The sequence below is a fragment of the Heliangelus exortis genome, chromosome 29 (genome assembly GCF_036169615.1).
Source record: "Heliangelus exortis chromosome 29, bHelExo1.hap1, whole genome shotgun sequence".
NCBI classification, from domain to species: Eukaryota; Metazoa; Chordata; class Aves; order Apodiformes; family Trochilidae; genus Heliangelus; species Heliangelus exortis.
Window position 1 is genome coordinate 4,156,859 of NC_092450.1, and position 21,117 is coordinate 4,177,975.

General features: G+C 60.2%; 3 protein-coding genes across 6 annotated transcripts in view; 1 reads left to right on the forward strand and 2 right to left on the reverse strand.

Annotated features, from left to right (window-relative positions):
* Nucleotides 1-21,117, forward strand: part of TOP2A (DNA topoisomerase II alpha) — an 86,924-nt gene that overhangs the window by 65,580 nt on the left and 227 nt on the right. The window lies entirely within an intron of this gene.
* On the reverse strand, nt 389-6,711 carry RAPGEFL1 (Rap guanine nucleotide exchange factor like 1). Its single transcript, XM_071728628.1, has 15 exons — nt 6,156-6,711; nt 4,230-4,308; nt 3,722-3,872; nt 3,551-3,648; nt 3,278-3,390; nt 2,967-3,134; nt 2,789-2,886; nt 2,477-2,599; nt 2,210-2,388; nt 2,039-2,129; nt 1,899-1,949; nt 1,580-1,667; nt 1,420-1,484; nt 1,135-1,189; nt 389-923 (listed from the first exon to the last, which is right to left on the reverse strand). Exons 1-15 carry the CDS (start codon nt 6,529-6,531, stop codon nt 799-801), a joined length of 1,860 nt encoding a protein of 619 aa, XP_071584729.1. The 5' UTR covers nt 6,532-6,711; the 3' UTR covers nt 389-798.
* CASC3 (CASC3 exon junction complex subunit) lies at nt 10,430-20,964 on the reverse strand. Of its 4 annotated transcripts, none has more exons than XM_071728620.1 (14): nt 20,656-20,964; nt 19,521-19,548; nt 19,391-19,428; nt 17,798-17,956; nt 17,558-17,709; nt 16,989-17,165; nt 16,139-16,833; nt 14,864-14,928; nt 14,551-14,665; nt 13,970-14,068; nt 13,104-13,318; nt 11,783-11,905; nt 11,555-11,618; nt 10,430-10,885 (listed from the first exon to the last, which is right to left on the reverse strand). In XM_071728620.1, exons 1-13 carry the CDS (start codon nt 20,911-20,913, stop codon nt 11,583-11,585), a joined length of 2,160 nt encoding a protein of 719 aa, XP_071584721.1. In that variant the 5' UTR covers nt 20,914-20,964; the 3' UTR covers nt 10,430-10,885; nt 11,555-11,582. The 4 variants fall into 4 exon arrangements, with proteins under 4 accessions (XP_071584721.1, XP_071584720.1, XP_071584719.1 ...); XM_071728619.1 differs by having other exon boundaries at nt 11,555-11,631; XM_071728618.1 differs by lacking the exon at nt 11,555-11,618.

Below are 21,117 nucleotides of genomic sequence, written 5' to 3' on the forward strand. Positions count from 1 at the left end.
ACGGCGCGGCGGGGGCTCCCTGTTCCGCGGGTGTCCGGAGGCCCGAGGAGAGCGCGGCGGAGCCGGGGAGAGATTCCCCGTTCGTGGCGTAGCCGATGATGCAGGGCCGGACGTGCCGCGACCGGGCTTGACTATCCCTGCCCCTCCCTGCCATGTTGGGAGGGCCGGAAGGTGCCCCGGCAGCCGCCATGTTGGGGAGGTCACCGAGCGGCTCCGCGCTGCCGCCACCTCGAGAAGGTCGAAGCCCCCCCCGCCCCGGCCGGTAACGGGAGATTCGGGGCGAGGGCAACGCCTGTGAGCCCCCCCCTCAGCCCCCCTGCTCCAGGCGTGACCTCACGCAGCAGCACGGCTATGACATCACTCCCCAGCATGACATCAGCAGACAGGCGCCGGGACAGCCTTTTATTGGGGTTCCACACCCCCCCGCCCCCCGGAGGGGTTTTGCTTTTGTTCTCTTCTTTTTTTTTTTTTTTTTTTTTTTCCTCCTTTTTCTTAAAAAATAAATGTACAATTCCGGACGGCAGCTCGGTACAAAATATACACGTCTGGGGGGGGAAGGACGGGGGAGGGAGGAGCGGGGAGGGGGGGGCACGTACAAAAATAGAGGGGAGCCCCCGGGGGGGGTTCCTGCACCCCAGCCATGGGGCTGCGAGGGGTGACAGGTCCGGGGGCCCCCAAACCCCCCCAGCCCCGTGCCAGGCTGGGGCCCCTGGCCAAAGTGCGTCAGTGCTGGGGGGCTGGGCCCCCCCGGGCGGGGAGGGGGTCCCGGGGTTTGCCCCCCCACTTCTCCCCCGGCCCTCACTGTCCGCCCGGCTCCAGTTTGTAGGAGAGCTCGAAGAGCAGGTTCTGGTTGTCGATGACCCGGAGCTGCCGCACGTAGGCCTTGGTCTGCAGCTGCCCTGGGGAGGCCTCCAGCTCCAGGCCTGGGGGGGTCAGTGTGGGGGAACAGGGGTGGGCATGGGGACGTGGGGATGGGGGAATGGGATGGAGGGATGAAGGTCCCAGACACATCCCCACCCCCTGGGGACAGCGGTGGGGGTGGCAGGGCCACACGTATCCCGCACCCCATGGGGTCAGCTCCCTCCGGCACCCGCTGGGTGCTGGGGGGTCCCCTCACCCCCCCGGTTTACTCACAGAGAGGGCGGCTGCGGTACTTGCGGATGGTCCTCACTTTCTCAGCAATGCAGTGCTGGGGCACAGAGCAGCCCCTGTCAGCCCCCAGACCCACGAGACCCTGCCTGGCCCCCCCAGGAACCTGGGAACTGTCCCCACCCTGGGGCACCCCCATCACCAGGGACCCTGCCCTCCCCAATCCACTGCAGGGATAGGAGGGTCCCAGCCCCTCAGTGGGGTCTCCACTCCCTGGCCTCACCCTGGAATCCCTCAGCCATGTCCCCCCCATCACTGAGGGGCACCCACCAGTTTCTCCATGTTGACCAGCCCATCCAGGAGGGTCTTGCTGCCTTCATGCAGGAATGTCAGATCTGGGGAAGAATCAAGAAGTAAGAGGGGGCTCCATGGGACAGCAGTGGGACCCTGGCCCACCGTGGGGTGCAGGCAGCCCTTGTGCCCCCCTCACCTTTGAGGATGAGCGGCACAAAGGGGATGAGGGGGGGTTTCATCTTGGCCAGCACCTCACGATAAGTCTTATGGTTCCTGCAGGGGTCCTGGAGGGAGACGGGGGGGGGTAGGGTCAGCTCCCCATGGATGCCAGCACCCTGCCCCATACCCCCACCATACTGGCTGCTGTGGGCACAGAGCTGCATTGCCTTGGGGTGGGGGGACAGAGACACCCAGGGAGGGTGTGGGAACACCCCTGCCCACCAACTCCCCAAATCTCTTGGGGGGGAGGGGGGAACGGAGGCTCCCACACACCCCACAGGTGCCCCGGTGCTCACCGTCAGGTTCTCAAACTTCCGAAACAGGTTCTTGAATTTCCCAGGGAGCTTCTGCAAGACAAGTCCAGGGAAGGGGGGAGGTCCATGAGCACCTGAGGGGCTCTATGAACACCTGGGGGGGGTCCATGAGCACCTCTTACCTCCCAGGTGAGGCGCAGGCGGCTGATGGCAGCGTTGTTGAGCCCGATGACGATGGCGTAGAAGGAGAGCATGTCCTGGTTCTGCTTACATCTGGGAGAGGGGAGGGGGGAAGAGGGTCAGGGGGTGGCAGGGGAACTCCCACGCACATACACCCCCATCCCCACACTCACATGGCAGCGATCTTGATGAGCTTTTTGAGGAGGTGGGCACGCTTGCCCAGTGACTCGCAGAGCAGCAGCTCAGTGCCCACCCAGTGCTGCACCTCACTGCACCGCTGCAGCAGCAGCTCCAGGTTTGCCGTCTCCCGCCGGCCCCGCTCCCCATGGAACACGTAGTCCACGAACTCCAGCTGCAGAGGAAGGGGACAAGAATGTCACCAGGGTCCCTCCCTGCCACAGCATAACAGCCACCCCCAGCCACCCCCCCCACCCCCCAACCTCATGGATGCAGCGGAAGAGCTCCCAGTGGAAGGCAGTGAGGTGGTTGGCGATCTCCTCCGGCTCGGCGCGGTGGATCTCTGTGTCCCCAGGGACCACCTGGATCTCCTCGGGCAGTGGCACCTGTGAGGGGACACCATGGGGATGCTCGGAGGGTGCTGGAGCATGCAGGAGGGTTCCCCCTCTTCCGCACAGGGGGACATGAGGACATTGCTGGAGGGGTCTTGTAGGAGGGTCCTTCATCCTCTGCCCAGGGTGGGATGGTGTCCTGGGGAGGGGGGACAGGAGAGGGGTCTCTAGGGTGGTGCTCACCAGGGAGTCAAAGGTGTCTCTGGTGCAGGCGAAGAGGTGGCTGTTGATGCCCAGGGTGGTGAAGACGCACTCCTCGCTGGGCTGCAGCACCGCTTTCTCTGCAGACAGGGGGTCAGTGCCAGCCAGACCCCTCCCCACAACCCACACACACACACCCCTGCCCCAGACCCCTGGGCACCTCCAGAAGAGGCCATGGTGACGAGGATGAGGGCGTCCTCGCGGGTGCTCTGCTCCTCCGAGTACTGCAGCTTCTCGGTGACAGAGGTCAGGATGTCCTGCACCGAGGCCGAGAGGCGGCTGCGGATGGTGACGTAGGAGTGGTCGGGCATGTAGACACGGCAGAAAACTGGGGAGAAGCAGAAGGGGGGGGGGGGTTGTCAGGGCCGTGATGGTCACCTGCACCTCCCTGGGACACCTCGGAGTCCCAGCTGGGGATATTGAGGCACAGAACAGGCAGAGCCCCTTGCAGGAGGGGACGTGGTCACTCACTCTCGTCGGAGCCCCGGAAGGCCACGCGGGTCTGCAGGCAGGAGTCGATGCGGCGAAAGTGCCTGAACAGCGGCTTCACCTGCTTGTTCGGGGGGGGGGTCTCCTCGGCCACCCTACAGCACCAGTGTGGGGTCAGGCAGGGCCCCCTCAGCACCCTCCAGCCCCTCTGGAGACCCCCTGACCCCTCTGGGGACACCTAACTTCCAGGACCTGCTGAACCCTCTCTCTGGGGACTCCCTGTCCTTCCTGAGGAGCCCCTGTCCCCCCACTCACTTGAGCTCCACCGTCTCCACAAGCTGGTGCAGCTTGAGGATCTCATCCTCCAGGTCATGGTAGAGGGACGTGTCCTTCATGATCAGCAGATAAAGCTCCTGAGGGGGCACAAGAGGGGATTAGGGAGGGGGCTGGAGGGATTGGGGGGCTGCGAGAGCGGGAGGCACCCACCTTGATCACCTTCCCGGCGCTCTCCTCCTCCTGCAGCAGCCCCTTGTAGGTGTCGAGGAAATGCAGCAGCACAGACAGCACTGCCCGCTTGCGCCGCAGCCCGGCCCCCTCCTCCCAGTGGGGTGGGGGGCTGCCCCCCACCACCACGAAAGTGGCACCGTTAAGGAGATGCCACGGCAAGGAGGGACCCCGGGCACCCCTTGTGAGCATTCTCGTCCCCACACTGGTAGCACCCCATCGCCTGCCTTGCACCCACCCTCACAGCACCCCAATTCCCTGCTCACTGCTCCTGTGTGCCCCCCCACCCCATGGCACCCTGCTGCCCCCCTCCTCACAGCCCCGTGCTCACCCTTGTGCCACACTCATGCTCATCCCACTGGCACCCTCACGCCCTCCTTGTTGCACCTTCACACTCTCCCTGTGCCCATCCCTGGACCCCTCCCCATTACACCCTCATGCCCCTCCTCCTGGCAGCCCACCACCCGTCCCATGCCCCCCCCAAGGATATTGCTGGTGCAGCTGCTGCAGGAAGCGCTCGGTGGGCAGGAAGAGCGAGTGTGTGAGCACGATGTCATCCAGCAGCGAGTCTGGGGGAGATGGGGGGAGGATGGGCACCCTGCCCTGCACAGCCCGTCCACCACCACCTCCTGAGCCCCATGTGCTTGGCACTGACTCCTGGACCCCCGTGGCCAGGGAGCATGCAGGACCTGAGCCTCAACCTTCCAGCACAACTGCCCGACTGCAGCTCAAGGCAATAGGGAAACTGAGGCAGGCAGCGAGGGGAGGTGGCTACAGTGGCTATTTGAGCAGGCAAGCTCAGGGCACACGGTACCAGCTCCGGTCCCCATGGTTGGGGGCTCTGGACACCACCAGCCCCAGAGAGGGTGTTTTGGCACAGCTGGGTGAGCTATGGGACCAACACAGCTGGCAGTGCCCATGGGAGCCAGCACCCTGCCACCACCACGACCTTTGGTCAAGGCACCGCTCCCTTGCCCGACCCAGAGCAGCCTCGAGTGGGTCTCCCAGAAGGGGCTGTGCCCAGCGTCCCCCCCGCTCTGGCACATTAACCCGGTCACAGATCTGTGCCGAGCCAGGGCTGAGGCTCCCCTGGCACCACCGTGCTGGGGCACAGCACCCACGGGGGATCAGCTGCTGCTGAAAGCAGGACACAGCAGTCTGGGGCACAGGCTGGACCCACGCCCCCCCCAGCCCAGGCCCCCAGAGCAGCAGGGCTGGTGCCCCACATCCAGCATCCTGCACCCAGGGCAGGCAGGGGCACCAGCAGCATGGGGGGCACCCAGGACAGGTACGTGTCTCCCATGTCCCAAGTGTACCCCCCAGTTGGGATCTACCTGGGGGTCAGAAGGAGCCAAACACCCCCTATCCCTGCAAGGTGCAGTGCACTCCATCCCTGCCTCAGTTTCCCCATCCCTCTGCAGCACCCACACCTTCCCCCAGAGCCGCAAGGAGCAGGTGCAGAGGAAGTTTTCCCACGCCAGGAGAACGTGGGTGGTGGGAGCCCCCGGCCCCCCGTGATGGCTTCTGCCCTCCCCCCCCCCCCAAATCCAGCTCAGACACCGCAGGGCCGGGCCTGGCAGCGTGTTGGTGCAGGCAGGGCCTGGAGCTGCCAGCCTCATCTCGCTTCTACCCGAAAGGCTCCACCGTGTCGGGGAGCCCCACCCTGCCCCAGCGTACCCAGAGCGTGGAGCTGGGGTGCCTCACTGCTCCCCGCTGCCCCCAGGAGACAAGGGCAGGAGCAAGGATCCCCCCCGGTTCCCACCCAGCTCCCTGCTCCCCAAACTGCCCGGCACCTCTGCACGGGGAGCCACGGGACGGCACCGGAGGGAAGGGGTGTCCGCCCCCCGCTCCCCCCCCTCCCCCCCAGCACTGCGGCTCCCGTTGGGGCTAATTTTAGCACCGGGAAAATATTCACCAGGGGGCTGGTGGCTCTGCACGGGGCAGCGGCAGCCGGTGCCCGACCACCATCGGCCTCCACCGGGTCCGGAGCTGCCACCCTGAGCCCTCGACCTTTGCCCGCCCCGTTGCCACCGGCACCGCGGGGACCCAGCCTGACCTTCCCACCCCAACCGGGCACCCTCCTGCACCCTGCGCGGTGTCAGAGCCACACCGGGCACCCAGTGTCTCCCACCCCGGTGTTCTCCAGCGCATCCCCCGGGCCGCGGCTGTGCGGGAACCGATCGAACACCCTCGCCACCCCCCCCGCGCCCAGCACCGCCCGCTGCCGCATCCCCCCCCCCCCGAATTTCCCACCGCAGCGCCCGGCCGCTGCCCCCGCTCTCCCCGCCCCGCTCCCCCCCCGCAGCCCCTCCATCCACCCCCCGTCCCTCCAACCATCCAACCATCCATCCATCCCTCCGCCGCGCTCCCGGGGGTCCCGCAGCCACCGCCCCCCGCCCGCCCCGGCCCGCGGTACCTGCTGGGCAGCCCCGGCCGTGCCCCCCACCCGCGGGCAGTCGCTCCAGCAGCCGCTCCAGGAGCCGATCGGGGGGCGCGGGCGCGGGGGGGGCGCAGCCGCAGCGGGCGGCGGGCGGTGGCTCGGGGCTCGGCGGCTCCCGGTCCCGGTCGCCACCCGGCGATGGCTCCTCCGGGGAGCGGAGCGGAGCCTCGGGTGGCCGCAGCTCCAACCACCGACCCTCACCCCCCGGCTGCGGTCCCGCCGGATCCTCGGGGGAGGCGGGGGGGCGAGACAGGCTCTGCCGCCGCGGTCCCGGTGCCGGTGCCGGTGCGGCGGCAGGGCGGGCGGGCAGGTGCGAGCCCGGCTTCTTCAGCAACTTCTCCAGCGGCTTCATGGCCGCCCGGGCGCGGCGGCGGCGGCGGCTCAGGGGTCCATGGGCGGCGGCGGCGGCAGGGGGGGGCGGCTCCGCTCGGCTCCGGTCGGGCTCGGGCTCGGGCCCCGGCGCCGCTCCCCGCCCGCCCCGCGCCTGCTGCGCCCGGCGGAGCCGCCGCCAGCGCCCGCCCCTCCGCCCCGCCCCCGGCCCCACCGCCGGCACCTGCCCGCCCCCGCCCGCCGCCGCACCGGGCCCGGGGGCCGGGGGAGGAGCCGTCCCCGGTGACAGGCAGAGAGTGGGGCACCGTCACCCCCCGCCGCCCTCCAGCAGCCTCGCACAGGTGATGGGTTACACACCCCCCTGTTTCCCCCCCCGGCACCGTCACACCGGGACGCGGCCACACGCTGTCAGTCATGCACAAGGGACACGGTGGCAGAGAACACCCCCCCATACAGTCTGGCCCCGTCACACCCTCCCCATTACACCTTCTGACAGACCGACACAGTTGTGGGTGTCTGCTCACGTGCTGTCTCACACCCGTCACACCCCTGCCACACCCCTGTCACACCTCGACGCTGTGTTCCTGGCACACCCACACGACCCTCCACACGCCATCACAGCCCCCAGCAGCCCCGGGACACAGACGACGGTCCCTCCTATAATGTCCCCCTCCTGGTGTCCCCCCATGTGTCCCCTCCACACAGGGCACATCCCCAGACGTGCGGTGACTGCCCCTGCCCCCCTAGCCCAGTTTTCCGCATCCTGTCACAGCGTGGGAAAGGGTCGGGGGTGGGTGCGGGACCCCCCACCCCATCGTGGGCACCCTCCGGGGCTTAGGCAGCCCTAAGGGCAGGGCCGGGCAGGTCGGAGCAGCTGCACCCCCTCGTCCCGTGCAGCCTGCCAGGACGGAACAGGCCCTGCCGGGATGGCAAGACGGGGCAGGTGCCGGGGCAGGGCAGGGTGGGACGTGGCGCCCGCCCGGGGCAGAGCCACCGTCCCCCTGCCCGCTGGGTGCCGAGCACCCGCCCTGCCCGGCCCCCGGTCTCGCTGCGAGCGGCTCGGGAGGCGCCGGGGCTGCCACCCCTCGAGCACAGCACAGCAGTGGGGGCACAGATCCCCCGTACCCTTCCAATCGCCACCTCCTCGGGTTTGTTCTCTGCTTACAGTCCCATGTGGGACAGGGGTGGATGTGAGAGTGGAGAGTGACCCCATAGCCTCACTGCACCCCGCTGCCTGGGCATGCAGGGCCCAGGGGAATGTGGGGAGTGATGGAAGGTTGGGGGTCCCGGCAGCTCCCTCTTTGTTCATACTTCGCCTCCACCCGGCAGTTGCTTGGCAACTCCATCCGGGAGCAGCAAAACGTGTCCCCACGTCCCTGTCCCCACCCGCACAGGGCCTTGGAGGGATGGCACGGCATGGCATGGCATGGCATGGCACGGCTCTCCTCCACCTGCCCTTCCAGCCCCGGCACTCAGACCCCCCCACATCCTACCCAAGACCACAAAACACTCCCACCCAGCCCAGCTCCTCCATCCCCTTTTCCCTGAGGTGATTATCAAGGGTGTCCCCTATGAGCAGCAGAGCCCAGAGGAGGCAGGAGAGGAAACTGAGGCAGAGAGAGGCCACGGGAGCTGGTGGGCAGTGGGGCTGCAGTGTGAGGAAGGACCCAGAGCATTGAGCCACGCTCACTCCTGGGAGATGTGCCCCATATCCAGGCCTGGCAACTCGGCCCACCTCCTCTCCCCCAGCTCAGCATGGACGGGGGCACTGCTGGCACAGAGCGAGTTATTAGCTTAATTAATTTGCTGTTATTTCTCCTAACGAGCTGGGATCTAGAGCAGTCTCTTCCCTCCCAAAGCCTGCACCTCCATTTGCAGCCGCGCTGCCTCCCCCCGCCCCAGCAGCCGAGCGGGGGGTGTGAAGCCTCCAGGCACTGCTGAAAACAGACCTTGTGTAGGAGGGAAAAATTACACTGAGGGAAAAATCCCTCCCTGCACCAGCGCCTTAACCCACTTCCCAGCTGCAGCGCTGGGAGAGGGGATCCAGGCATTAGGGAGGGGGAGAGACCCCCCCTCAGCGGAGTGGCTGCTTCTCCACAAGGTCTCTGTGATGGTCCCTCAACCAGGCTCAGCCCTGAGCCCTCTGCCAGGAAGGGAAACTGAGGCAGGGGATGGTGACAGGAAGCATGGCTGCTCTTGGGTGGGCTCCAGGACCCCAACTCTGCTGCTGGCAGTGAGGGCAGACACTGAAGAGTCTTCCCTGCAATTCTGGGGGACTGGGAGGGTGCAAGAGGGAAGTACACACCACCCCCCACCCTGTTTGCCGTGGGAAGCCAGGAGGCTGCGGTGGTGGTGCCGAGGTGGATGCAGGTGGGCACAAAAACACACGGGCAGCAGCTCCCACCACCCACACACCAGTTGGTTCTTCCCTGGCGAGTGAGAGAGGCTGCAGGGAGAGGAGGGGGCTTACTCCCCCACTGAGCTGGGCTTGGGGATGGGCTGCATCTGCTCCCTGGGGGTATGGGAGCTCCTGGAAAGGGGGAGAGAAGCTCCGAGCACAGGGTTGGCCCTCCTGGCATATCTCAGCCCCAAGAAAGAGACAGTAGAGCTGTGTTTTCTAAAATGTGTTCTCATCCATGCGCCGATGCTGGTTACAAATGTGCACTCCTACAGGACAGGAATCCAAACAATAAAACCCAAAAACTCATCACAGTGTTGTAAGGTCCAGGATGTCAGTCAAGTTACTGATATGTTAAGGATACATTTCAGCCTTAAGGCAGAGAAAATAGGAACATGGAAAACGTGAAGGATTTCTGCTTGGAAAACATTGCTCTGACACCTGACATCAGGTAGGAAAGGTCCTCAGGTTACAACCAACAAACAAAGGAGGGATTTCTGCTGGAGAGCAGAGCATGCAGGAAGAGATCTCAGTTGGAGAGTGGGCAGGTGGGCTGCCGGGCCCCCTCCCCTGCTGCAGATGGGGACACAGAGGCCAAGACGCCACTTGCTCAGAGCAGCGAAGGTCCCCTCGGCTGCACCGGCAGCTGGCACGTCCCCACGCTGTCCCCACGCTGCCCAGCACGTGCTCGGGGCGAGCAGCGGGGCTCGGAGCTCGCTCACCTTGCCAAGTTTCCTAACGCAATTTGCAAACGGCTGCCAGGACACCGGCCAAGCCCGAGCCTGACCGGGAGAGCCGGAGCCGCGGTGCCGCAGAGAGGCGGGCGCAACGCTGCGGGCACAGCTTGGCACAGCCGTCCCGGCAGATCATCCTCCAAATCCCAACGGGGGAAGCGAGGCTGCTGCCGCCACCCCCGGGGGGAAGGCGGGATTTGGGGAGGGCAGGAACAGAGGTTGGGAGCTTCTCTTCCAGGTTGGATGCGCCGGGGCGGGTTCAGACACCCTCTGCAGCAACACCCAAGCGCTGGGAGCGAACCACCCTCCCCTCCCCTTCCCCTGTCGGGCTGGTTTGGCTGCTCCGGCAGCGCCCAGGCGCCTGGACGCCCATAAACCGCCCTCCCTGCCACAGATTTGGCAGAGACAGAGGTGGAAATGTGCCCCTGCTGGGCAAAGGGTGCTGGTGGCTGAGGGAAAGGGGTCACCTCGTGCTCCTGCACACGGATTCCCACCCGATGAGAAGCAAGGGCTTGCACAGACACGGACAGAAAGTACCAATGGCACGAGTTACCAACAGGGCTTGTTTGGAAAAAGAAACAGGAGGAGCTTCTAAATGAAGAGCCTGCAGAGCCAGCACGTTCCTGATAGACTCCTGTCGCTCAGCTGTCCCTTCTGTGCTTAAACAATGGCAGAAATAAACTTGCTAATTTAAAATAGAGAATGGAAATGAAGAATTAACTTCTCAGCTGTCTCCACGGGGGGCAGGGGATGTTACGCTCCAGTTAGCCAGACAAACAAATTCAAAATACCCAAAAGAAACAAATCAGCTTTACTGAAGGAGCTGCTTCATTTCTTAAATAAAAACAGAGACCACAATCAAGCCAGTCGGGTTTAACATCCTAGAGAGGGAAAAGGGCAGACATTTAGTAAGAGAGAGAAGTTGCGAGAACTTGTGGCCAAGGACTGACTCTGGGGGTTGGTTCTTGGGTGACCTCTGTGCCCCAGCTGGGGGGAGGAGGGCAGGTCAGCAACGGTGAGATGGTTTTCAGGAGGGCACCAGTAAAACCAGAGAGGGAAGGTGCCTGGCCCTGAGCACAAGACGGTGCAGCCAATTTCATCCCGCTGCCTCACCTACGCACAGGGAAGGAGCCTTTCCCAGGCAGCAGCTTCCTCCTTGCCAAGGTGCCAAGGCTGGCGCTGGGATTCCCACTGCTGCATCCCTACGTGTTGCTCCTCTCCTTTGATTTTTCACTTTTGCTGTCCTGGTGAGGAAGAAGAAAGAGAGGGAGAGGCTGAGGACACCCCACTGCAGATACTGTGTGGGGGTCGCTGCGCTACCTCCAGCAAAACACCCTCTACCTCGGGGTGCCAAAACACACCCACCCAGCACCCACCCACCCCTGCTGCCAGCTGCCTGCGTGTCTGCTCTGGGCACAACTGGCTCCCCTCAACCAAGCTCTCTTCGTGGTTAAACATTCTGCCCTCCCGAGGCCTTCTGAAGGGCCCCTGGAGCAGATGATCTCACAGTGGATTTACAAACACTGCACGTTTCCCAGCCCTTCACTCTGCTGCTTCCCCCTGTACAGGGAAACAATGGCTCATGCCTGCCCGGGCCTGGGCTTGCCACAATTCTGGTTTGCTCTGCTCCCATGTGCTGAGCAAGGTATGAGAAAGGAAACCAAGCACACACGTGGCACTCTGGGAAGCACAGACACAACCCTGGACATTGCTCCCAGCGCAGAGGAAGGGCTCCCACCTCTGGAAAGCCTTCAAGTCCCTTGCCCAAATGATCTACTAAACTCTCGACATTTATCCTTCCAGAGGAGTCACTGCCTTGTGGCTTAGGACTGGATTTTTGCTCTCTTATTTTTCTACCCTGAGCAAATAAATAAATAAGTAAATAAAAAGGCAAGAGCCAACTTTAGACTTACTTTTTTACGTGGGTTTAGTTTAAAGTATTTAGAAACTCAAATTAACTGGAGCCCTGCTTACCACCTGCAACGAGAAGCTGAGGTTTGGGACATGTCAAAGGTTAGACAGGTTAAGATTTCCTTGGAACAACGTGTATTTTTTTGGATGGGAGAGGGAGACTGCAGCATGGCGCAAACCCCAGGGGTACAGCATCACACAGGTGCAGACTCACGCTGAGGGGACGGTACCTCAGGAGGTGGTGGCTTGATAGTGACAGGCTGGGATGTCCTTCGAGGTGGAGAAGGCTTGGGCTGCACTTGCTGCTGGACAGTGTTGTAGTACGTCACCCCTCCATACACCTGGGACTGGGCCTGCGGTCCCCAGAGAGCAGAAGCATCAGTGACTGTCACTGGGGGGGCTGCACCACCCATGAGAGCCCCCCCTGTGTCTCAGGCATCACTTATGGCACACAGCCAGGCTGTGGAAAGATGCCACCATCCAGTCCTGAGGGTGAGGAGCAGCAGCAGGGGAATGGGGGGGTGATTTGTGCTGTGCTCCCTAAGGATAGAAAGAATAACAGCACCTACAGTTCCCAGAGCTCCATGTCCACTCCCTGCCCCTCCACAGGTCCCCCTGCCTTGGCAGGGTGGGCAGACACTGTCCAGGCTTCAGGGGGTGGCTGACAGAGGCTTCAGGGGGTGGCTGACAGGTTCCTTTGCCCTGCAGTTCCCAACTGCCACACCATTTCTGTGCTTTGCAACATCAGCAGCTACTGCTGCTCTGCACAGCCCAGGCAGGTAACAATTGTTTCCTTTCATATCAAGATCCCCGAGGGCTGTCCTGGGGCTCAGAATCTGCCCCAAAACCAGGGGGATTCCATGTGGAGGCAGCTGGAATGGGCTCAGGGCAGCAAGGAAGGTCAGGGAGGCTGCAGGGCTCTGGGAGCACAGTGCACATCTCTGGGCTGCCACTGCGTGTCAGCCGTGTGCTGCTCGTGTCAGCGTGTGCTGGGAGCATGGCTGGGGACATGGGAACACAACCACCATGGGTTCCTCATCACAACACCCATGGAAATCAGTCTCCTCCTTGCCCAGCCTCTACTGCATACACAGAGGTGGGCTGTGGGGCAGGAGGAGCCAGCCCCACGCTGGTCACACCACAGGCTTTCCCACATGGTGCCAAAGAACAGCACCAGCCAGCTGCCAGCCTCCTGCCTCCACCTCAAGCAGAAACAATTTTCAAGGTGTCTTTGCCTGAGCATGGACTTGGAGGGAATGCAACAGTCCACAGGCTCCCAGTGGGCTGTTTCCCTGTTCCCTAGGGGAAGACTTCAATTTGGTGATCCCCCAATTTCACCCACTATCTGCTAAATCCAGGGCAGCTGCACAGCAGCTATGGAATAAATTCCTTTCAGTTCCCCACCCCATAGGAAGAGAGGGAGTAAACAACCTCCCACCAGGGAGCAGCCCAGTTGCTCCCCAGCCTCTCCCAGAAAGCTGGGAAGCACATAACCCACCCTGCCCAGAATCCCACCTGCTCCTGACAGCTCCTGCTCAGGAAGGAACTCACCTGGGTGTTGGAATAGAGATGAGGAGGGGGTGGGGGGGGCAGTGCTCCTGGGGGGTAGGGGTAGCCAGGATTCCCAAAATTCATGACTCCAGGAGGGGAGAAGTAAGTTGGTGCAAGCAGCTGCTGCGGCGGGGGCTGCCCAGGGGGCATGGAGACTGGTGGGGGGTAGAGCCCAGGGTTTGCCATGGGGGCTGGGGTCTGGTGGGGGTGTAAACCTGAGGAATGACAAAAATAAACAGAATGTGATGTCATATGCAGAGGCCACACATCCCGTGGAGGACTGGGGAGGTGCCAGTGCAGCAGAGGGAGCAGCACTGGGAGCAGCACTGGGTTCAAAGGCCCTCCCTGCAGCCACCAGACCTCAGCTCCAGGCTGGGGAAGGGGAAAGGGAACCCCCAACCCCCTCCCTACTGCCAGGTTCCAGATCACTGGAATGGCACACAGCCCCAGTCAGCACAACCACTTCAGGAAACTGTTTTTTGTGTGTGAGATGGAGAACTTGCCAATTCATCAGCTCTCATTTCTGCTTTTCATTTGGGACTGAAGAACCAGCCCAGCAGCTGGCAGAGCCCACCACATCAGTGACAGGGAAGTGACTCAGCCAGAAGGGTCTGCACAGAACCTGCTGCCAAAGTGTTCAATCACCTCAGTCCTGCACAGGCTGCAAGGACCAGAAACACCTGTTTTTCATTCCTTAAAATTTGTATAGATCCAGCCTCATGGAGGCCTCTTCCATGTTGTAGAAACAGAGAAAATGGATTCCCCCAGCAACAGAGGCTCTGCAAACCCAGAGCTATCTGCTACCCGACACAGGGCACAACCACAACCTCAGTGGCAGTTGCTCCCCTGCTCTGCTGATTCCTCACCTGGATGAGGGAGGTGCATCTCCGGCTGCACAATCATCCCTTGGGGTGGCAGTGGGGCCGGGTTCTCACTGTGGGTGTAGATTGGTCCCTGGAATTGTACTGCAACACACAACAGTTGGTAAGGAAAAGCTCCACTGAATTTTATTCTACTGCAGCAAGTCACACGCAGTCTACCAGGCACACAGATGCTATGTACTCCCAACAGAAAAACCTCCTACTCCCTCTGCAAAGCAGGAGAACACTCGGGGAATTTCTTCTCCAACACTTTAAATGCTGGAGGAAATTCCTAACCCATCCTCGGTCTTGTTGTGCCCTTAAATCTCAAAGACATTGCTCTGATTTCAAGTTAATTTTAACTCTGTGTTCTCATGGAAGTAAAGCAGTGTCTGAGAGAGGTGGAAACACTGACTGCATGTCAGCAGGGTTAAACACCAACCAGGGAGGCTCAGAGCAGCTTTTTAGCCCCAGAGCGACTTGATTTACCAAGGAAAAGGAAAACAAAGCCCCCCAACTACCCCACCCTGAAAAGAGGGGTGGGTCTGCAGCTGCTCAGGGAGCACACAGGGAGGGGAAACACTCACGTGGGTCGTAGTAGTGCCCTTCCATGATGCTGATGTGCATGGGGGGTGCAGGCTCTGGCACCGGCGGTCTCTGCCGCTGCGAGGAGTAGCGTTTGACACGGCCTCCCTGCACTGCCTGCAAGAGCCCAAAAAGGCACCAGTGAGGGGCAGCAGCACCCACCTGCTCCCCCCAAAACCATGCAAACTTCTGAGTCACACAGCAAAACCAGGGAAAGGCTGAGGGGACCAGGGGCAGTGCCACACCTCCCACTGCTAAAGCCCAAGGGACAAATATATTGAAAAAAAAAAAAAAAAGTCACTCAACGAGCTTTACCATTTCCTCCATCCTGTTAAACTGAGGTGGTGGCCCAGTTCCCACGTGCATATGGTTAGGAATACCTGAGGAGGAAACAAACTGGTTATTATGGTTTGCATTCATTCTCCATAAACAGCCACCTCACCCCACTGGGAGGTGCCAGGGAAGCTCTTGCTTTCATGACAAGGAACTTCCTAACAGCTCTTAGTTACAATTTTAAACATTTCAGCACAAATCAGAAGCTGCTGTGCCATGGTGTGATCATCCACACTGCTCAACGCCTTTTAAATCACACTAAAAAAACAATTAAAATATTCCTCATCTTACAGACAGAAAGTGGTCTCCTGCCTGCAGTCTAGGGCTGCCTCGTGCTAGATTTGTTTAGATGCTTTATTTTTCAGCATTAAAAAAAAGGTACATAAACTCAGCTGCAGATCACTTCTGAACTCTCATTCCACTGGTGTATTTTAAGCTGCCCACTTGCCCCTGCAGCTGACACCAAGGGGCTGCTCACACAGATTGTACCAGTTCCTGATGGTCTCATGACCTAACCCTCAAGAGATGCTTATGAAAGCAGCAAAGTCTCTTCCTTCTCCTTGCTCCAGTTTTATTTCCCTCAGGAAGGACTCAAACACTCTCCAGAAAAGACTCTAACTCTAATTATACCCCAATGACCTTTGAGATGGATGCTCAGCTAGAACTGTCCTGCTACAGGAACCTCCTTCAGCCAACAGCAGCTTCCTCCTACCAGGCATAAATGGATCTGCTGGTCCCAGTCAGGCCTTAGCTAGTGGCAACCTAATCCCAGTGCTAGGAAATAAGCTGATAAAGAGAGGAAATTCTCTCCTGCTCATGAGCAGGGGATTACAGGAGCCTGATGATTTGTTACCCTCACCTGACAGAAGAGCACAATACTCCTGACCTGCCCAGCTCCTGCTGCAGCAGCCGGGCTCAGGTTCACACCACCCCAGGCCCTGCTGCCTGTTGCACACACACAGGCCTTCAGCTCAACTGAGCCTGCCCCATTCTCAACACAAAGCAGAGCTAAAGGATCAAGGTTTATGTTCATCTCAGCCCTACTTCAATTAACCTGCACCCAAGTATTTCATCTACCCCTTTTTCTTTTCTGTTTTGCCCCTTTTAGCCATTTCCACACACAGCACAGATCCCCATCACACCCCTACACTGAGGCTGGACCAAGGCAGAGACAATTCAGCTCTGACCACAGGAACACACCCTTGACTGGGGCTGCAGTGGAAAACCAAGAGCCTGCAGCCTCCTACCCCCACTTACCTCTCAGATCTCGGGGCTGGATGAACTGTGACTGCCCTGGGGTCCAGTTCTGTTCGCTGAGATTCATCTGGGTCATCTCTTGCTCGAGTCCATCCAAGCTGGATTCTACTGCTGACTCCCAGTTACTGCTCTTGGCTGGTGGGGGGGAGGTCTCAGCTTGCATAGGTTTTGGAGGCACAGGAGTCAGCCCTTCCGAGGGGGGCACTTCATCTGCCAGCTTCCCTGCATCCCCAGCTTTCATTCTGGTCCTTCTTGCCCGGGAATAAGATTTCTTTTCAATTGGTCTGTCTGGTGGTGGCTGTGCAGCATCACCAGCTGCAGCTTGGTTCTCCAAAGCAATCTCTTCCTTGGCAGGGCTGCCATGGATGTGCACCACTTCCATCTCAGGTGATTTGTCCCTCGGTGGGGTTTGCTCTCCACGTTTGGCTCTGTAGCTGCTCTCCTGCTTCCCCTGCTCCCCGTTTCGGGACAGATGTTGGGCGCTCGCTTCGGCAGCGCGGTAGCTCGGCCGGGTCTCTTTGTAGCCCCCAACCCTTGGGTAGTTCCGAGGTGGGGGCATCCTCCCTGTTCCAGCTGAGCTCCTGTTGGTGAAGGTTCGAGGGGGAGCCGAGATGCTGTCTGCACCTTGGTGCCTTGGGGGCTTGTTTGGCCTCTCGTTGGACCAGTTTGGGTCTCGCTGAGGAGGACTCCCAAACCTGAGGAGGAAGAACAGTGCAAGTGCAGCACCCTGAACTCCTGGGGCCGAGGTCCCACCCGGGGGCCAAAGCCAATGAAGGGCTTTCCCTCTTCATGGCTTCAGATTCATCTCCCTCGGGGCCAAGAAAGGCTCTGAGCTGATTCTGCTGCTCACCTGGGTTTGCGCATCCTCCTGGGCTTGATGTCATCGGGGTTGTGAGCTGACCTGATGTCATAACCATACAGGGCAATCAGCTCCTGCCTGGTCTTGGGGGCCTGTTCATCCTCCCGGAATTTGTCGTGCTCCCAGCGGCCCTCATCCTTCCACAGCTTCCTCTGACGACCCTTTGGCCTGGGGGAGGACAAAGAAGCTGTTGTGAAGCTGAGGAGACTTCAACCAGCCCCACGGTGACCGATGGAACACTTTGAGGGCAGAGTGTGCACAGGAGACAGTGTCTCTTCTTCCTCCCACTCTTCCTGCCCAGCAGCTGCTGCTCTACCCACTGCTATTTCTGAAAAGCAGCATGAAGGGTCCCTGCTCACTGGCAAGAGGCTCTCCTTATGGGTTTTTTCACACCATCCTCAGTATTTCCTTCAAAACAAGAAGCCAGATTGCCCTGGCAGGATGCTGCAAGCGGACAACTGAGGAAGAGACCTCCCCAGTGCTGAAGCAAGGAGTCGTGGCCAAACGCTGGCCTGGGAACCAGCCTCACCCTCCCAGACACATGGGGGGCACTCACGTACCTGACCTCCTCCTCCTGTGTCTGCCCCCGGAGGTCATGCTCAAAGAAGAGCCCTTTGCGTGGGATGTAAGCTGGGTTCTTCCGATCCTCATCGTCATCCAGGTGCTTGGGAGCTTTTTTCCCAACTTTATTCTCAACAGGTTCAGTGCTCTCCTGTCAAAATCAGCCAGCTCTCACCACTGCAGCAGTCCCTCTGCCAGAAGCCCCCCAACAGCCCAGAGAATGCATGTTTAACACCTACCTGCCCATCCCCGCTTTGCCTCTCACCCGTCACAGCACCTTTGGGGTCATGTTTCTCATCCCCTTTCTCAGCTTTTGCTGCTGACTCACAGGAACCATTACTGTCCTGCTTCAGTTCCACTTTGGCACTTTCTTCTTCGCTGTAATCCTCTTCCTGTGCCTAGAAGAGCCCAAATGCACACACCTTTACCAGCAGGTCCCCTGGGAATTATCCCAGAAGACTCTGTGTGTGGAGTTAGATCTCTGTTCCAGCTGGTAGAAACCCAACTCTCTCATAGCAGAGGATCTGCTCTCAAGGTCCTTCCTACTCCTCTATTTTTATAGAAAAAAGCAAAGACTAAACCCAACACCTCTCCCACCAAGGAGTCAGGCTTTTCAGAACAGAGCCAGGACCAACTCCCCCACAAAGCCACAGCCTCTGAAGAGGAAAGGGCTCAGGCAAGCTGTGAACAAGGGCCCTCAGACAGTCCCTTCCTTCCCACAGCCAGGGCCCAGATCCAGCCCGCGCCACGTTTCCAAATTCCCTGGAGTTACTCAGCTGACTCACTCGGAGCACTCTGCTCACAGGAGCGTGACCTCATTTCACCCTCCAGGAGCCCGCCAGCCTCGCTCAGGCTGGAGCTGGCACTAAAAATAGCTCTGCATCATTAACAAAAAGACTGCTCTATTTTTCTCTTTCAACACAGCGTATTTGCACATCAACTGCTCCTTTTGTTTACGTTGGGGAAACCCAGACGTGGCATTATTTTTAGGCACAGGAACAGAGTCATCCTGGCATGTCAGTGATGCAATACCCCCGCTGCTCCAGCCGCCCAGCCTCCGGCAAGCCTCCACGCGGGAAGAGCTGCTGCAGGGTGAACACAGGGAGCTGTCCTCACCCTCCCCGTGCCTCTTCTCCAGCCCACTGCACTCCCTCCTCACTAACAGCAGTGATTAATTCATCAATTAACAGCCCCTATCGACTTTGATGTCACCTGCCTTGGGGCTGGGTGTTTTCTCTAACCGCTGCCCCCTTCAAGATCCCCGAAACCCGTCTCAAGAGAAGCTTTCAACTAGAAAACCTTCATCAGAACTGTTAGAAACCAGAACTTCCCTAAACTTCCTGGAGATGATAAATTTACAGTTCTGAACTAAAAATCCAGGGAAACTCCAGCAGCCTCCCCAGTGCAGGCCTTGGTGCACACAAGGGGGAATTTTCTCAGTGCAGAGCACTCGAGGTGTTGCTCCTCCAGAAGCAGTAGACAGGGATGCTGCCTGGGAAGCTTCCAACACAGCACTTAGGGTTTTAATTTTAACTAATTACAATGCAACAAGCATCCCACACTTCCTTCCACACCCTTCTTGGCCGTGGCAAACCCTCCTGACAGTATCCACAGGCAGCTTCTCCCAGTGCCAGGACTGTTCACCAGAGCCCTGCCTGACGAGGGGCTTGGGCCAATTCCCTCAGCTGTGGCTCAGTTGGTACCCTGAGACAAAGGCAATCACTGCCACAGGGTGAGGGGAAGAGAACAAAGGACACAAACTGGGTTTTCTGCTAAAATTACACAAGATGCAGTCACCCAGCAGAAGCCTCTGAACAGAAAACTCCTCTTACCTCTGACTCTCCTGTGCTTTCGTAATCCGAGAGTACAGCTGTGGGGGGGAGGAAAGAAATGGTGCTTAGTCCAGTTTTCACTTTCTGCACCCAGACAGCACTTGCAGTGCCAGAGGAAGCCATTACTCACCATCTCCTTCAATGCCATCCTCGCTTTCCTGCAGAGAAAGGCAGAGAAAGGTGCATTAGCAGAAGGGAAGGGCAGCAGCTGTGTCCCTGCAGCATCCTACAATCCCAGACAAAACCAGGACAAGCTTTAGCCCCGGTCCCATCACATCTGCCCTTGGAAGTTCAGCTTCAATGACTGAGACAGAAAAAACAAATTCAGGGCCGTCGGTGGCTTTCTCTAAGATCCTTCTGGAGTGGGAATGCAGCTGAAGGAAAAATGTGTTAAGTGCTGGGGGACTCTGGAGGGAAGAGAGCGACACGGACAGACATCTCAGTGATGGAGAGTCAGACAGCTGACTCAGGAAAGGACAAGAGGATTACTTAAAGCAGGAGCCCAGGAACAGAGAACAGATGCCAAGCAGGAGTGAGCTCAGGCAGACATCTGCTAGAGACTCCAGTGACAGAAACACAACCCTAGGCCTGACAAAAGATGCTGGATGAAGGGAAACAGCTCAGGATAGGGAAAATTTTTTGGAAAAGAAGAGACTGATGGAGCTGTGTGGCAAAACCAACCTTGGATCAAAAATAAAAACTGCTAATGCACTAACAACATAAGCCCAAATACAAAAAAAAAAATGTGTAGAAATACACTGTGGTTTGGGAGGAGCTGGAAATAACCATCACTATATGCCCGGGACAGGACAAAATTGCACCCAGCCATAAAATGACAGAGAAGAAATGCTGCCTACAGAGGTGAGGCGAGCAGCTCCACAACTGCCCTGTAAAAGGTTTTTAGCGATCACACTTTAAAAAACAGTGGTCGGTGTTGATGGAGAAGGGAGGAGGAGGCCTGGCCAGGGGCGAACCCACCCACCGTGTCCCGCTTTGGGGACCCCAGAGGGCAGCCAGGACACAGGGGGAGCCCCGTGCCTGGAGCTGGGGGGCTGCCCCGGCTCTGCCCCCCTACACAAACGCGGGGACGCAGCCCAGACCCCCTCGACCCCCCAGCCTGGTCCTCCCTCAGCTCTTCAGCCCCCCCTGGGCCCCAGTGTCCCCCCAGCCCCTCCCAGGCCCCAGTGCGACCCCCGCTCCGAGCCCCCACCTACCCCCACGTTCCCTCAGCTCCCCAAGCCCCCTCCCCACCTCCCCGCACTCACACACTCGGACTCGGGCGCGCTCTTGGCCGCTCCCCCGGCAGCGCTCTCGGCCCCACGGCCCCGCGGCCCAGCGCTGAGGGCCCCGGAGGCGCCGCGCGGCGAGCGGTGGGGCGGACGGGGAGAGCCGGAGCCCGAGCGGGAACCGGAACCCGAGCGAGAGCGAGCGGCGCTGGCAGCAGAATCGGCGCTGTCGGAGGCGGCCGAGTCCGAGTCGTCCTCGCTGTCCTGCGAGGCGCGCTGCCGCCGCCGGTCCGCCATCTTGGGAAGCCGCAGGGGCGGACGGCGGCGCGAGGCACCACGGGACGGACTACAGCTCCCAGCAACCCCCGCGCCCCACCCCCCATCACGTAGCCGCCACCGTCCCGGCAGCCCTTGCGCGGACCCGCCCTCTACTCCCCCGCTTTTCTCTCTCTCGCTCTCCCCGGCAGGGGGCAGGCGCGCGCAGGGAGCGGAGGCTACGTC

Bases quoted from the DNA above. Each gene is read 5' to 3' on its own strand.
- CASC3 (XM_071728618.1), bottom strand. From the start codon at position 20,913: ATGGCGGACCGGCGGCGGCAGCGCGCCTCGCAGGACAGCGAGGACGAC. The intron at 16,834-16,988 runs GTGAGCAGCAGA...CTTCCTCCTCAG, and splicing joins AGGAGGATGCGCAAACCCAG to GTTTGGGAGTCCTCCTCAGC. The intron at 13,319-13,969 runs GTGAGGAATCAG...GTCATTCCTCAG, and splicing joins GATGCACCTCCCTCATCCAG to GTTTACACCCCCACCAGACC.
- RAPGEFL1 (XM_071728628.1), bottom strand. From the start codon at position 6,531: ATGAAGCCGCTGGAGAAGTTGCTGAAGAAGCCGGGCTCGCACCTGCCC. The intron at 4,309-6,155 runs GTACCGCGGGCC...CATCTCCCCCAG, and splicing joins CGGCCGGGGCTGCCCAGCAG to ACTCGCTGCTGGATGACATC. The intron at 1,485-1,579 runs GTGAGGGGGGCA...ATTCTTCCCCAG, and splicing joins TGTGCCGCTCATCCTCAAAG to ATCTGACATTCCTGCATGAA.